This window comes from Urocitellus parryii, chromosome 1 (genome assembly GCF_045843805.1).
Source record: "Urocitellus parryii isolate mUroPar1 chromosome 1, mUroPar1.hap1, whole genome shotgun sequence".
Lineage (NCBI taxonomy): Eukaryota > Metazoa > Chordata > Mammalia > Rodentia > Sciuridae > Urocitellus > Urocitellus parryii.
Genome location: NC_135531.1, coordinates 133,941,906 through 133,955,775, shown reverse-complemented (window position 1 = coordinate 133,955,775; position 13,870 = coordinate 133,941,906). Strand labels below are relative to the sequence as shown.

The 13,870-nt window shown below is 54.5% G+C and overlaps 1 protein-coding gene across 1 annotated transcript in view; it reads right to left on the bottom strand.

Moving 5' to 3' along the window:
• Positions 1 to 4,340: 4,340 nt before the first annotated feature.
• The window catches only part of LOC144255126 (transient receptor potential cation channel subfamily M member 8-like), a 90,473-nt gene continuing 80,943 nt past the window's right edge, over positions 4,341 to 13,870 (bottom strand). Inside the window, 7 exon segments of the mRNA XM_077799196.1 lie at positions 4,341 to 4,581; positions 6,236 to 6,329; positions 6,332 to 6,413; positions 7,375 to 7,516; positions 8,565 to 8,656; positions 13,141 to 13,360; positions 13,660 to 13,772. Coding sequence (XP_077655322.1) covers positions 4,341 to 4,581; positions 6,236 to 6,329; positions 6,332 to 6,413; positions 7,375 to 7,516; positions 8,565 to 8,656; positions 13,141 to 13,360; positions 13,660 to 13,772 — 984 coding nt within the window.

Below are 13,870 nucleotides of genomic sequence, written 5' to 3'. Positions count from 1 at the left end.
CCCAACCTTCCTGGGCAGCCCAGCCGCCATGTCTATCCAGTACTGTCCCATGCCTGGGGGCCACCTATGTGCCCTCCAGCTGTGTGGAGGGCAGTTGACACATCCGGTTCCCTCTCATTCCCAATAACAGTGTGTTTCAAAATAACCAGAGGAGAGGAATCTGTTTTACCAACATCAAGAAGTGGTAAAAGCCTGAGAAACTGGATATGCTAATTATCCTGATTGATCACTACACACCATGTACACATAGTGAAACATCACACTGTGCCCACAAACGTGCACAATTATCACGTGGGGATTGGGAAAAAAGAAGACGCCATCTTTTCTGAAACTTAAAGGCAACTGAACAGCAGTCAGGGAAAATGGTGAAGATGTCCTAGTTTCACTATTTTTGAAATGAAGTGACTTAATACGAGGGATAGGCAAGGGTGTGGGTGGATCTGAAGTGGGTTAGGTAAGATCTGAGAGGATGTGGCTGATAAGAGGAAATAAGTGTGATTATCCCAAGATGAGAGGGGAGGGGCCGGCAGGAAGCCAGCAGCCCCAGCAGGGAGTGGCACCAATAATGTCAACTCACTGGCTTTTAAGTGATAATTCAACTTAGTCCATAGTGTTGCTATCACAACCAAGATGGCGCCACGCACCTGTGTGGAGGCCCAGGAAATCTCTTTCACCTGCAGGAAATGCCTGGGTCTTTAAAAGAACCTTCTGCATCCACTGCCCACCTCTCCACCTCCTCCCAGCCTCACGCATCGCCCCTGCTTCTCCAGCCCCCACGCCTCTCTGGGCTCCGGGTACCAGGACCTCTGAGCACGGCTCCTCCACTTGGTCACTGCTGACACCAGCTCACTGCCAATATTCCGTCTCACGTCACGACTTCCTCCCCTGTAAACAGCTTTTCCATGATGATCAGATTACGTCACAACGTATCATAACGATATCTGTGATATCATATTATATAATATCATGTCATAAGGTCACATGTTGTTGAAGTAGCAGCAAGCCTTTAGTCTACACGGGGGATTATTTTCTTCCTCCTGCTTTTCTGCATGTTGATAATAAGCATATATTGTTCCTAAGATTTGTAAGTAATCATTCTCGGAAATAAGTCTAGACCCCATGGTTGATGGGTCCTGGCCAGAGCCGCAGTGGGTGAGTTCCCCTTCAGGACAGTGCTTCAAGGGCCACTCCAAGTTCACTTTGCGCCTCTGAGAAGCCACACAGGGCCTGGGACAGAGCATTTTAACGTAAAATAATCACAGATGTTTGCGACCATTTCCTTTGCCACTGAATACCGTCCCGAGAGCCCTGCAGCCTGCCTGTGTGACTCAAAGGTATGTGTACAGTGCCTTCATAAGGTGGCCTTTGGGCACGATGGAGTTTTTAAAGGAGAGTTTTGATGTGACACCAGTCGGGGGTCATGGTCAGGGACAGCTCATACAGTAAGCCCTGAGCAACATTAAAAGTGACCAGAAACAGTGCTCTGAGGACCTAGCCCAGGGACCACAATGGCCCCTCCAGCTGCTCTCAAGCCAGGGAGTAACACAGGAAAAGGCCCTGGGGTAAGCCAGGCTCATCCGGGCTCCCAGGAAGGGGTCCCCGGCTCTCACTCTGAAGCACCAGAGGGGCGAGAACCGCTAGGGCATGGCTGGGGGCTCACAGAAGGAGACGAGTCCTGCCAGACCCCTGGGGTTGGCCCAGATGTGAGCTGCAGATTGACCTCCTTACCCACCCCTGTCAGTTTGGGCTCTCGTCCCTTTGAACTCCAAATCCTACCATCCATGATCATGATGTAGATAATGGATTACAAACACGGCAAGGCCCTTGTAAACGGCTTTTGTGAACAATTTGCAAAACAGATTCTGAGGCCAACTGAGCTGGTGCAACTCACAGGTCACAGCCTCGTGTTTAATTTCTGCAGATATATTCACTTCCAGTTTTTGCTGCACTCTCCAGGGTAAGCTCAATGGAATCTGTTGTCAATGTAGAGCACCAAGCCCCCCTCCACCGCCCTCTTCCTCAGGTTTGGGACCCCCTCTTCTTCCCTTGCTTGTGATACATCGCTATCTGTCACCTGCCACGTCTCTGCCGGCTGGGACGGTGGGCCCCTTGGACACGTAGACATCATTTGGACACCGTGACACTGTCTGGCTGGCTGAGGGAGAAGCTTCTGGGTTCCTGAGTCCCTCCCTAGTCACGGTGGGAGGGAAAGGGTGGCACAGTCCCTCTGGGAGAACTTGGGACACCAGTGGCCACATGGCCTCCGTATCTCCTGCTCTGCTGCTCACCACGAGGCTCCTCAGCAGTGACACACCAGGAAGCAGCCTCGTGACCACTGGCTGATTAGTGAACAGGACGTGCAAAGGACACTGTCCTCCTCCTTCACCAACCCACGAGGTCCCAGGGCTGAGATCAAGGCGCAGTCTCCACCCTCGGAGCTTCCTGTGCAGAAGAAACGTGCTTCGTGGTCTAAGGACCCCCTCCACAAAGGAAAGAGGTCGTCAGGGAGGCTGAGCTCACGAAGGGAGAGAAAGGAGAGGACGGAGCCAGGAGTCCGGAAGCAGGACCTGCCTGCACAAAAGCATCGTGCCGAGCAGGTGGCCCTGCTTAGGGAGGAACAGGGGGACTTCCTGGGGGGCAGACCAGACAGCAGGGGGACCTGAGAGTGTGTTCCAGGGTCAAGTCACACAGCCCTGGGGAAGATGAGGAGACTGGAATTAAAATAAAATCCTTTGAGGGTTCTAAGCAGAGCAAGGGATGCACTGGACCATGGGAGACCAGAAGGCCACTCCATGTGATGTCCCCAGAGGCACATGTCCCACGTAGATGTGCCTGCCTCTGACAAACAAAGCAGGTGACCCTCCTGTGTAGTCTGTACTTCTCACAGCCTCAGACCTCTGTGTAGCAACTGACTGTCCTCGTTCTCTTCCTAAATTAAAAGGCAATATGTGATTATAACAAGTGAAATGTATAACTGAAGTTTTAAGATATTAGTGTTAGTGATTAGAAAATAAGAGTACACCCTAAAACTAGTCTGCAATTTGTTTTTTATATTAAAAATGCCATCCTTCAATAAACACAGATCTTACTTTATCTTTTTAAGGATTGTATAATATTCTATAGTACAGATAAAAGACGCTTTATTCAATCATTCCTCTACCGACAGGTATTAAAAATGACCCAGGAAACACCTTTGTATGCGCGTCTGTCAGATTCCCAGGTGTGAGAAGGTTTGATTAAAGCCTGTGTGTTTTTCCCTTTAGTAGCTCTGATCAGATTACTTTCCAAAGACTTGGTGGCTGTTTGTGCCCCAGCAGCAATGTCACTTCCTAGCCTCGTCTGTGACACCACAGGCTCCCTTCAACTTCCGCCCATCCGATGGTGCAAGACCAGCATCTGTCTTAATCTGAACTTTCCCTCCCAGCAGGTTGAGCTCCTTTTCACGTGCGTTTAGCTACCTGAATCTCCTCCTCTGAACGCACGGTCATTGTCTCTAGCAGTTTTTCTCTGGGATCATCTTTTTATAAATTCAGGAGTTCTTCCTTTATTAGGAATTAAAAGCCTTTGTTCACCATATGCATCAAAAACATTTCCTCAGTCTTTACCACTGCATTTCAGCTCTCTTTTATCTTAAAAAAAAATTTTGTTTTATGAAACTAACTGTGTTTACTTAGTTTGTCATTCATAGCTTCTGGGTTTCGGTTTTGACTGAAGGGTTCTGATCCATATCAAGCTGTATTAAATGATTTGTTAAATTTGTGTATCTTTTTGTGAACGTCTGAACTGGTATGGCTGAAATACCCTCTACCCTAAAGGACAAGTCCCCCCACTGGCACCACCACAGGGGACCCTGAAACCCTCTGGGAAGATGAAGTGTGAACGCACAACTGCGTTTTCTCGGTGTATGAAGGAGAACTGCCTAAGCCAATACAGATAAGATCAGGTCCTGGCAGGTCCCGCTCAGCCTCGTCAGTCATGCGTCCCAGAGAAGACGCTCTCCGGGCTCCACTCCCTGAACTCCCATTTAAACGGAACCGTTTAAAGCAGCAACTGAGCTCCTGGAAACGCTGAAATCTACACCAGCGAGTCCCATAGAGCACAAGCAACCGCCGAGCGGAGCAGAGCTGCCCTGGGGTCACCGTTGTGCCGGCATCCGGGCGCCTGGGGACACTGCTCATGGGTACTGAAACCCCGGCCTCCATTTGTCACAGGTGGCTGGAGGTGCTCACCACTGGTGTCAACTTAAGGCTCAGCTCCTAACGGTGCTTTTAGTCCCTTTGAGGCCCCAGCCCTGAAGACCCTGCTCTCAGCCCCTCCAGGGAGGCCCTTGGCTGCTGCACTCACGGCCCTCCCGGCCTGCCCGGCGTGGGGTGGACCCCCGTGAACACATAACGGGGCACATACCCGAACATGGCGACCAGCAGGTTGACGAGCAGGATGTTGATGGACAGCATGTAGATGCACACCAGGGGGATGGTGACCCACTCGGGGAAGCGGGGCAGGCTGTGCTCGTCCAGCTCCACGCACAGCGGCTTGGACTCGGTGCCGGTGAAGGTGCAGTGGGCGAAGTCGTAGTGGTACCTGAGGGGGTGGAACCAAAGGCCCAGTGAGGCCCCTCTAGAGGGCCCAGGGCCCTGGCACACCGGGGAACCAGGATGCGGTCACGGATATCCAAGCAAGGGACACACCTCAGAGTCACCTGTCCCTCCACTCCGAGCTTCCTGAGCTACCTCCCTGCTCCTTAGGGACTTCACTGAGGTCAAGATCAAGCAAGGGCACATGTCCCATGGCCTCCACGGGTCAGTGGGTACCCAGGCACAGAGCTTAGAGGTCCAGCCTGTGAGACACGCACAAGGGCTCTGAGGCCACAGACGGGGGCAGTCCACCCAGAGGGAAGGGTCTCTGAGCTGAGAGCAGAAGGCTGGGCAGGAGCCGGCCACGGGGGCGAACGGGAGGAGCAGGTGCCCAGGGCGTCCCAACAGAGCCAAGGCCTACGGCGTGGGCATCACTGAAGACATCATCCCTCCCAGAACGAGAGATCTAGATGCCCAGCGACCAGACCCCCTTTTTTTTCTTTTTTAAATTTTTACACTAAAACTGCGGGAAGCCATCAGACTGTTTTAAGCAGGGGACAACACATCAGACTCTCCTCATCTGGCTGCAGCGTAGATGGGGGGAGCCAGAGAGGGAGCTGGGAGGTTGGGAGGAGGGTGCAGGCAGACAGAATGGGATGCTTAGGGTGGGCTGGGGGCGGGGACGCAGCAGGATGTCAAAGCATCTCAGAGACAAAGTCCACACAGCCAGCTGAGGACGTGGATGTTGGGGTGGACTCAGAAGAGGATCAAGAATGACATCGAGGCTCTGGGGTGCACAGCTGAGCTCATGGTGGGGAGACTGAGACAGAAAGATGGAGTCGCCCCCAAAAGGGCACACAGCACACTAAAAGCCGAGATTGCTGCCCCACTGGCCACAGTGTATGCTCCCAAGTGGGACCAAAACACCAACACGGAGGACCCTCCCGAGGACAAACGCAATGGCTTATGGGAAACAGCAAGAACGGGGAGCAGACGGGATAAAAATGACGAAGAGGAGGAAGAACCGTGTTTCTAACATCCTGGAAGAGGCTCCAGCACAGGGCGCTGGAGAGACTGAAGAAGAGAGAGCCACAGGACACTGAGAGGTGCCACCAATCAGGGCAGGCGCTGGCTCCAGGAGGCCGTTGGCATCATCTATGGCAGGCAGACAGGAAAGGACGGCCGGGCTGATGTCAGCACCATAAAGATGCTTTGCACAGTTCCCTGCCAGCACCAGCACACGCCCTGCTCTGCTCGCCTGCGCTGGGTATGGGCGAATTAAGCCACGGGGCCACCACGGCTGCCTCCCCAAACCAGCTGGCACTGGGCTGATGTAAAAGTTTAGATTCCAGGTTCAGAGCAAATTTCTCCACGATGCTCTTTTTGAAACAAATAGGTGCCCCCGTTACCCTGTTGTAGGAAAGCACAGCTCGTGAGCGGGGTTCCTTCAGCCACCATGTTACTCTGAAATCATTCTTCAAAAGGTTTGAAAAGTGAAATGCTGGGGACAAGGGAGAATCCTGCTTAGGAGTAAAGACAAGGTTTGAGGATTGTTTCTTCAGTCCGTGGCTCCGGCCCCCGCTCAGTGAACACATGGAACTGTGGTCAGGGTTAGCCCTGGAGGCTGCCTTCTGCTGGCCCCCTCCCAGCCCCATCTCCACCTGAGCCATGTCGGCTTACCATCCACGTCGCTGGGCACCTGGCCGAACATGGCCAGGTAGGGCTCCTAGATGACGGAGCAGAAGATCCACCTCAGTGCTGCTCGTTTTGCCTCAGGATCCCTTGCCTGGCCACCATCCACACGGCAAAGAGGAACAGGAAGAAGAAGACATCCACCAGCTGCCAAGGAAGAACATCAGAACAGAGTCAGGAGCATGCCCACGGGCAGTGGGGCCCGCAGCCTGGCTGTTCTCAGTTAGCCCTGGTCCCAGGGCCCTGAAACTCTAGGTTACCTGTGCTCACTTGCTAATTTTTAAAAAATGGCTGGCATCACCTTTGGGTCTGGGGACAATGCTTTTCCAGAATTAAACCTGAAGGATGCATGTGTGTCCACCAGTCTCCAAACCAGCTTGGCACCTGCTGCTGAGTGACAGCCCAGCTCAAGAACATACAAAGACCTATGGGGAGGACCTCTCTGTGTCTAGACCTCACGTACTTGCATTCTTTAAACCCCTAAATTATTTCTGTAGGTTTCTTTTCCTTGGGAAACAAAAGCAGTTCTTATTAGACAAGAATGGACAATTTGATTTTTTTAAAGTTTTTGCACACACAGCATGACTTCATAGTGACTCCCTGCCTCAGATATGCTTTGAGCGAAAACCACAAGCTCAGCCTCGGTGTTGGAAAGGAACGTCCAGATGAGCTCATCCAGGCCCATCTCGCTGCAAGACAGACAGTGGAGGTCTGAGCCACATGGAGAATCGGCCTAGGGAGCCACCGCCATGTGTGATTTCCCCTCTGGTGCCATGTGAGCCTGGGGGGTCCTCCCTGCATGTGTCCCAGGGTCTGAGGTCAGGTTCCAATCCTCCCCTCCCTGCCCACGCTCTTAGCAAATTGTTCAGACTCCACTGGAAGCACACTGTAAAGTGTGCATCTGAACACGTGTGTTTATTTCCTACTCCCAGCCATCTCTCCTGAAAGTTCAACCTGGGGGACGCCCTTCATGAGGACACGTGGAAGAAAGCAACCATCACTGATTGAGAAATGCAACCATCACATTAGGGGAGAAAGCCTCCTGTCAATCATTAGTGGAACTGAATGGAGCAAGAGAACCGTGGCGAGAGGGACTCTTGACTCTTACCATCCTCTGCAACATTATGATCTTGGGTCCTAAATTTCTGCTGACAGTGAAAATGTGGATCAACCTTAGGGTGAATATAATGTAATCCAGGCAGAAAATGACCCAGCCGGAGTACAGCGAACTTTTATTAGAGGGGTGCAGCCTGTGGAGAGAAGGCGAACAGATGTGTGGGACGTGGACAAAGCATCGCAACGTCGAGTTTTTAAAGTAACCAGAGTCAGGGAGCAGCTGAGAGCCAGGAGCTGGGCATGTGGAACAGGACAGGAGCATCACCACTGCCCTCTGCCACGTGGGCACTGAAGAAGGCCCCAAGAGCTCTGGAGGCTCCTGGCTCCCTGTCCCTCATCCTCACGTCCTCCTGCCATCTTTGCTGGATCACAGGGAGGTGTCCAAGATGATGCAAACCCCACCTCAACCCCTGGACTTGGCTCTGCCAACTTCCCTCAAAAACTCACCGCGGTCTCCCTGACACTGATTAGCTAAGCCCTGCTACCAGAGGACACCCCTGTCAATTCTGAGATCCTCAACCCCAGCAGGAAGGATGAGGAAGAAATGGCGTGCTGGCCCCTTCGCCGTGGAGGGCAAGCACGCCACCTTCACAGGGGCAAAAGGGAGCAGGTGGGCTCCTCTGCAAAGCGGCGCCCTGTGTGCCTGTCCATGTCGCAGCCTCCCCTTTGGCCTGGAGGGACGTGGGCAACGGACCACGCCTGGGGCTTCCCAACCCTTCCTCAGGGAGGGCAGCTGGTGCTTTGCCCTCAGGGGCAGCGTTGGATTTGTCTGCTGACACACTCTGGCTCCAGGATTGAGGATTGTGCTGGTAGCTGAAGGACAGCTCCGTGGCCGGTTTTCAGGTTAAGGTCACACATGTCTTAGGTTACACACCCCAAATGAACCAGTAGTAGCCTAAGGTATCGGCATCCTCCTCACTCTTTACTCTCCTCGGTGTGGAGTTCCCTCTCCCCAAAGCCTAGAAGGCCAAAAGGAAAGATCACAGACCCCCTGGAGGGAAGAGAGGAAACGCTGACCAGGCTGACCAGGCTGCCCAAGCTGCCCAGGCTGACCAAGCTGACCGGGGCCTTTCCCAGTCAACTCCAAGCAACAGCCCCCATGGGCTCAGAGGGTCCAAGAGTTTTTCTCCACTTTGGTGCCCACAACGTCGAAAACTAGGGAAAGCAATTAGGATAACTCACGGAAACACAATCCCCGCTATGAAGTAGAACAGCCCCAGCGTGTCCATGACATTCCACAGGTCGGTAAAATAATTCACCCCGTTCATGTACCACTGCAGCCCAGGGGAAAAGAGAGGTGTCAGCAGCCTGGGACCACCGTGTGCTTCCCATCCTCCCCAGGTCCGCTCTGTGCCAAGAGAACCCTAACATGCCCTGCCACCCGGGGGACCCGAGGCTGGGCTGGGCGCCAGCGGCTCTGCTATTCATGTGTTGCTGGTCTGTCAGGAGGAAGGTCTCCTGGTCCTCCTTCAAGATGAAGCCGCAGAGGGCGAGCACCACCTGCCAGGGCACCTGGGAAGCACGGGGCCACCTTGCACGGTGAGTAGCACAGTCACACACCTCACAGTTACAGAGGGGCCATCCCTGCTGGGCTCGTTGTCTGCTTCTGTATCCACGTAAGATTTGTCTGGCACATGACAGTAAAAGGCCTTAACTAAAGGATATCCAGGAGGAGACGCCTCTCTAGCCACTGTAGACTGGAGTTGGGGAGTCCCAGGGGCGTCCTCTAACTTGTCATCTGTCCTCCTACTCCAAGTATGTTTCCTGAGGGCCCACAGGATTTCAAACCCTGGGCCAGCCTCCTGGGACACAGAGAGATCAGTGGGTGCAATACCAATCCTCAAGGAGTCCACTGTTCCATGGAAAGACAGGTGTAAACCATGTTAAAACCAAATGTGAAGAGGATGGGAGAGAAGGCAGAAGTTCACCGGGGAGTAAGCTCAGATAAGGGCCACCATATTCCCTGTGCACACCAAGAAAGCCATGGCAAAGAGGGCCCGGAAGGGCGAGGCCCACTCATCTCTCCATCCGAGATGGCCAGTACTCGGGTCCTGCTTCCTACCCTGACCCAGACACCGAGGCCTGGAGGCTAAGGTGCCGCCCTGAGCAAGGCCTCCCTGTTCTCAATCTCCAGGCCCCTCAAGCTCCCACCGGGAGGAGTCAAGACGCACAGCCCACTTCCCAGGCACCTCCTTCCCCACGAGTGAGTGGAAAGAGCAGCTGAGTGGGCAACAGAGGAGGCTGCTGGGAACCAGTACCCGTGGGAGGCCACGGCTGGAGCAGCCCTGGATGGACCGCGTGCTGGGAACTGACCGCTGGGGAGGTGGCAGGGGTGTCCACCTGGCTGGGCAGCATGATTCCAACTGACATTTGCTTTTCCTGTGCCTAGTGAGACGAGGGTCTGCCCTGGCACTGGTCTGCCCCTGCCCTCCGGGACCCAGGCAGATACCAGCAGCCTACACAGCCTACACGACCTTGCCCAGGTCACCCTGGCCTTCATGCAGACACCTTAGGCCAGTTCCAGGGCTCCAGGAACCAGTGCTGGGAGAAAGCTCTTTTTATTTCTTCTTCTTCATCATCATCATCATCATCATCATCATCATCAATGAGAGGAGGCCTCTTCTCTGAGCGTAAGGGCAGAGGCAGACTGAATTTGTAAACTACCAGCACCATGTTGCAGGTTCTCTCAGGATCTGGGGACACGGTGGGCCTCGAGATTGAATGGTACTCTCTGTGAAGGTGCAGGCTACTTGCCCCATCTTAAGCAAACACTCATGGTGCCTGCTTAGCAGAGCCCAGGTGATTTAGCAACTGTGTCGTGCTATTGACTGCCCTGGTTAAAAACCCCAAGTCAGCACATCAGTATCTGCCTCCAGGCCGAGGTCACCTGGAGACGCTACAGAGCAAGGCTCTTTGACTCCCAGACACAATTTAAATCAGGTGGCCTCTATTTCGGGGTTGTTTTCCTCTCACAAATGTGAATCAGTTTAATGAAGACCACACCCGGCCAGCAGAGCCACTTCCTGGGGGAAAACTAATCCCTTAGGAGTCCAAAGGCACCGGCTGCAGACAAGAAGGAAAACAGCGACCCCAAGTGGCAGGTTCTTTAACAACAAGCCCCTCACAGCTACAGTCTGAGGACTCCCTGGATCCAAGGCCAAGCAGCCACTGCGGGCAGGACCACTGAGTTAACACAGGTCAGTGTTGGACCAGGAACACTGACTGGACACCCTCGGTACCACCTACCAAGCACCCCCATTCTGGACGCAGAGGGTAGGGGCTCTCCGGCCTTGCAGGCCTCCCTTCCTCCAGCAGCCCCAGGGAAGACTCTAGCCCACTTTCCCTTCTGATGTTCCTACCCACCTGCCCTCTGTCCACTCACACTCCATGTCCCTGCCCTGAGCCCTCCTTGCTCCCAGCCTAACCTTTCCCAGGCCTTCTCCAAGCAGGATAGCTGCCTGGGTCTCCCCACACAGGCCAAACAGGTGACTTAGTGGCTAAATGCGCACATGATGCTTGTATGGAGATGTCTGTGATGGCAGCAGTTCCCCTGGGCCAACCTGTCCTATGGTGCTGGCCCCCACTCAGCTCTCCTCAAGAGCTCCTGGAAGTGACCCACCAGTCACCCTAAGGGGAAAGCTCCAAGGGCCAAAGGTATTTGTCTGGTTCATTCTGTATCTTCAGGGTCTCGGGCAGGGCCTGGCACGCAGTAGGTGCTCACTGAATACTTGGTGAAAGACAGAACACATGGAAAGGGACTGGGCTTCCAGAGTTAGGCCCATCTCCCTGCGGTCCCAGCCAGGCCGGGCTCTTCCTTCCATGGCAAACAGAAACACGCCCTTTTCTCAGCTTCATGGTTCCTGTAGATGCCTAAGGACCCGCCTGGCAGCTTCTGTGTCCTAATGGGACGGGAGCAGGGTCAGGGATGAGACTGGCGGGGCAACGTGTGAGAAGATGAGGGTGGCGGAAGCAGGAGAGCATTTCTTACTGTTTATCAACATTCCAAGATGAGGCACCAAGGTCCCCTCGGCTTGGAAGGCTGCCCTGAGCACCTTGATGCCAGGGAGCACCTCCAGGTACCTTGCTCCCTCCCCGTCCTCACTTTCCACTTCCCTTTGCTGCTGCCACACAGTAAGTCAGAGTAGAACTAGGTACAAGGCTGGCCGCTGCAGAGCGAATGGACCGTGTGATGGGCTGAATCATGTACCCCAAATGGAAGTCCCACCCTCTGCACCTCGGAGCAGGACCTCGTCTGGACAGGTCACGGTGATGTGACTGAGTGAGTCAGGAGGAAGTCGAGTGAAGCAGAACGGTCCCCACCCAAAGTGACCGTTGTCCTCCGGAAATGGGGAAATCAGAACACAGACAGGCTCCCAGGGAAGACACCACATGGATGTGACACAGGGTCACAGTGTTGCTTCAACAGGCCCAGGGACAGCAATGATGGCCCAAAACTACAGAAGCCGGGGAAAGGAGCCAGCCCCGCCCACACCTGACCTCAGACTCCAGGCTCCAGAACTGTGAGCAATGAGCCCGTGTCACTGAAGCCACCAAGCCATGGTGTTTTGTCACCACAGCCTTACAAACCATCACAAAGCATGACCTGGACAGGGCTGTGGCCTCAGGAGGCAGAGCATGGGGCTCCCATGGGGCTGTCGTAAAATCGGGAAAACGCTCTGCACCCCTGCAGGACCTGGGAGAGCTGCAGGAGACAGCCCGCCCGGCAATCGGCCCCGTCCAGCACTGATGGTCACTCAGCCCTTCCTCTTCACCTCCACCCAAACCTCCCACCTCAGGGAACAGGAAGACAGGAGCAGGGCACTGGCCCAGGACCTCCCACTCCTCCCACCTGGCAGACATAATGGATCAAGATGCTCCCTGCTGAGAAGACACCCTCAGACTCTTCCCACCCCAGGGGTCCTGGAAACCACACACCCACACAGGGAAAGGCTGTCAGGGCCCTGTGACGAACAGGACAGCATCTTCTATCACTGGGCCTACTACTCCCCAAACTGCAAGCACCCCGTATGTTCTAAGGGCCCGGCACACACTGCGGAGCCCACACATTTTGAGGCTTGGGCTCAGAAGGGACCACAGCAGTGGCGGCAACAGCAGTTCCTAACAAGCTGTGAGCCCCAATCTGAAGGGTTTCTCAGACGGCTTTTCCTACAGATTCAGGGACAGCCCCACTCTTCACCATCAAATGATTTCTTTGAGAATTACTAACTAAGCACAGGTGAGGCCAGGGCTCAAGTTTTGGATTCAACAGTGGAGAGGGGAAGCCCAAAACAGCAGATGCCCAGAAACCAAGAAAAACCCAATCATCATTTCACACCGACTCCCTGAATCCCACAGGGAACCCCGCTTTTGTTCTGACACAGGGCATCACGATGCCCTTAGCTGCTGGAAAGTCCCCCCAGATGCCCTGCCACCTGCTACACTGACCCTCTCAGGGCGACAGTCACGGTAGGAACACGGATGACTCCTGATAATGGCAGGGGCTGCAGACCAAGGTCTCTGTCCCTTGAACACCACCCACCCCTGACTGACCCATCATCATCGATTAGCTGCAGGCAGAGGGCAGAACATGGGGCTGGCAGATCTCCCCAGGTCGCCAGCAGTTTGCGAATGCACCCCAGGTTCACGGGCAACCAGCCAGCAGGGACACTGACGTCCTGACTTCGAGCCCCAGCTCCCCAGTGGCTCCCCCTCTGCTGGGCACTAGGAGGACGTGGCCCGCGCCCCCGAGCCCTCCTACCTGCCTCACTTCATCACAGAATAGGACGAAGGCCAGCGCGTACAGGACCAGCTCAGGGGTGTGCCGCACCTCGTGGAAGTCCATGAGCAGCACGTAGGCAAAGAGCAGGAGGAAGGCGATGTTCGAGAAGACCACGTTCCAGGAGAAGACCACGAACGGGGAGGTGAAGAAGGCCACGTAGTGCCACAGGAGCCGCTTGTGCTTGTCCACGGGCTTCTTCCTGAAGGAGAGGCCAGATGTCATGGTCCAGGCACGCGGTGGAGTGGTCGGGTCCAGCCCTCACGACACACACACATCCAGGAAGGGAACACACAGGGCTCCAGGACTGAGCCCGCCAGACAACTCCGCCTAGATAACTGACCCCACCACCCGCCCTCTGAAGCCAGACCCAGGAAAAGCCTCCCTGCAGTGAACCATCCCTTATCCAAGAGCGTGCAGGTGTGGACGTGCATACACACTTCACACTTGCACACGTGCACACACACACACACACACACACGGGGGTGCCCCAGCTCCTACCTGAACGACACGAAGCCACAGCCCACCAAGGGAATGAGAAACAGACACAGAATGATCTTCCAATTCTTGGTGTCACGGGAGATCTCTCCATACCATTGCTTGGAAAGAAAATTCTACAAGGACACAAGACAACACAGATTTGATTCACGCAGGTGACCTCTCTCCCAGCCCCCACGCCTCCCCAAAACAGATCTAAGTTAGTATTCTTATA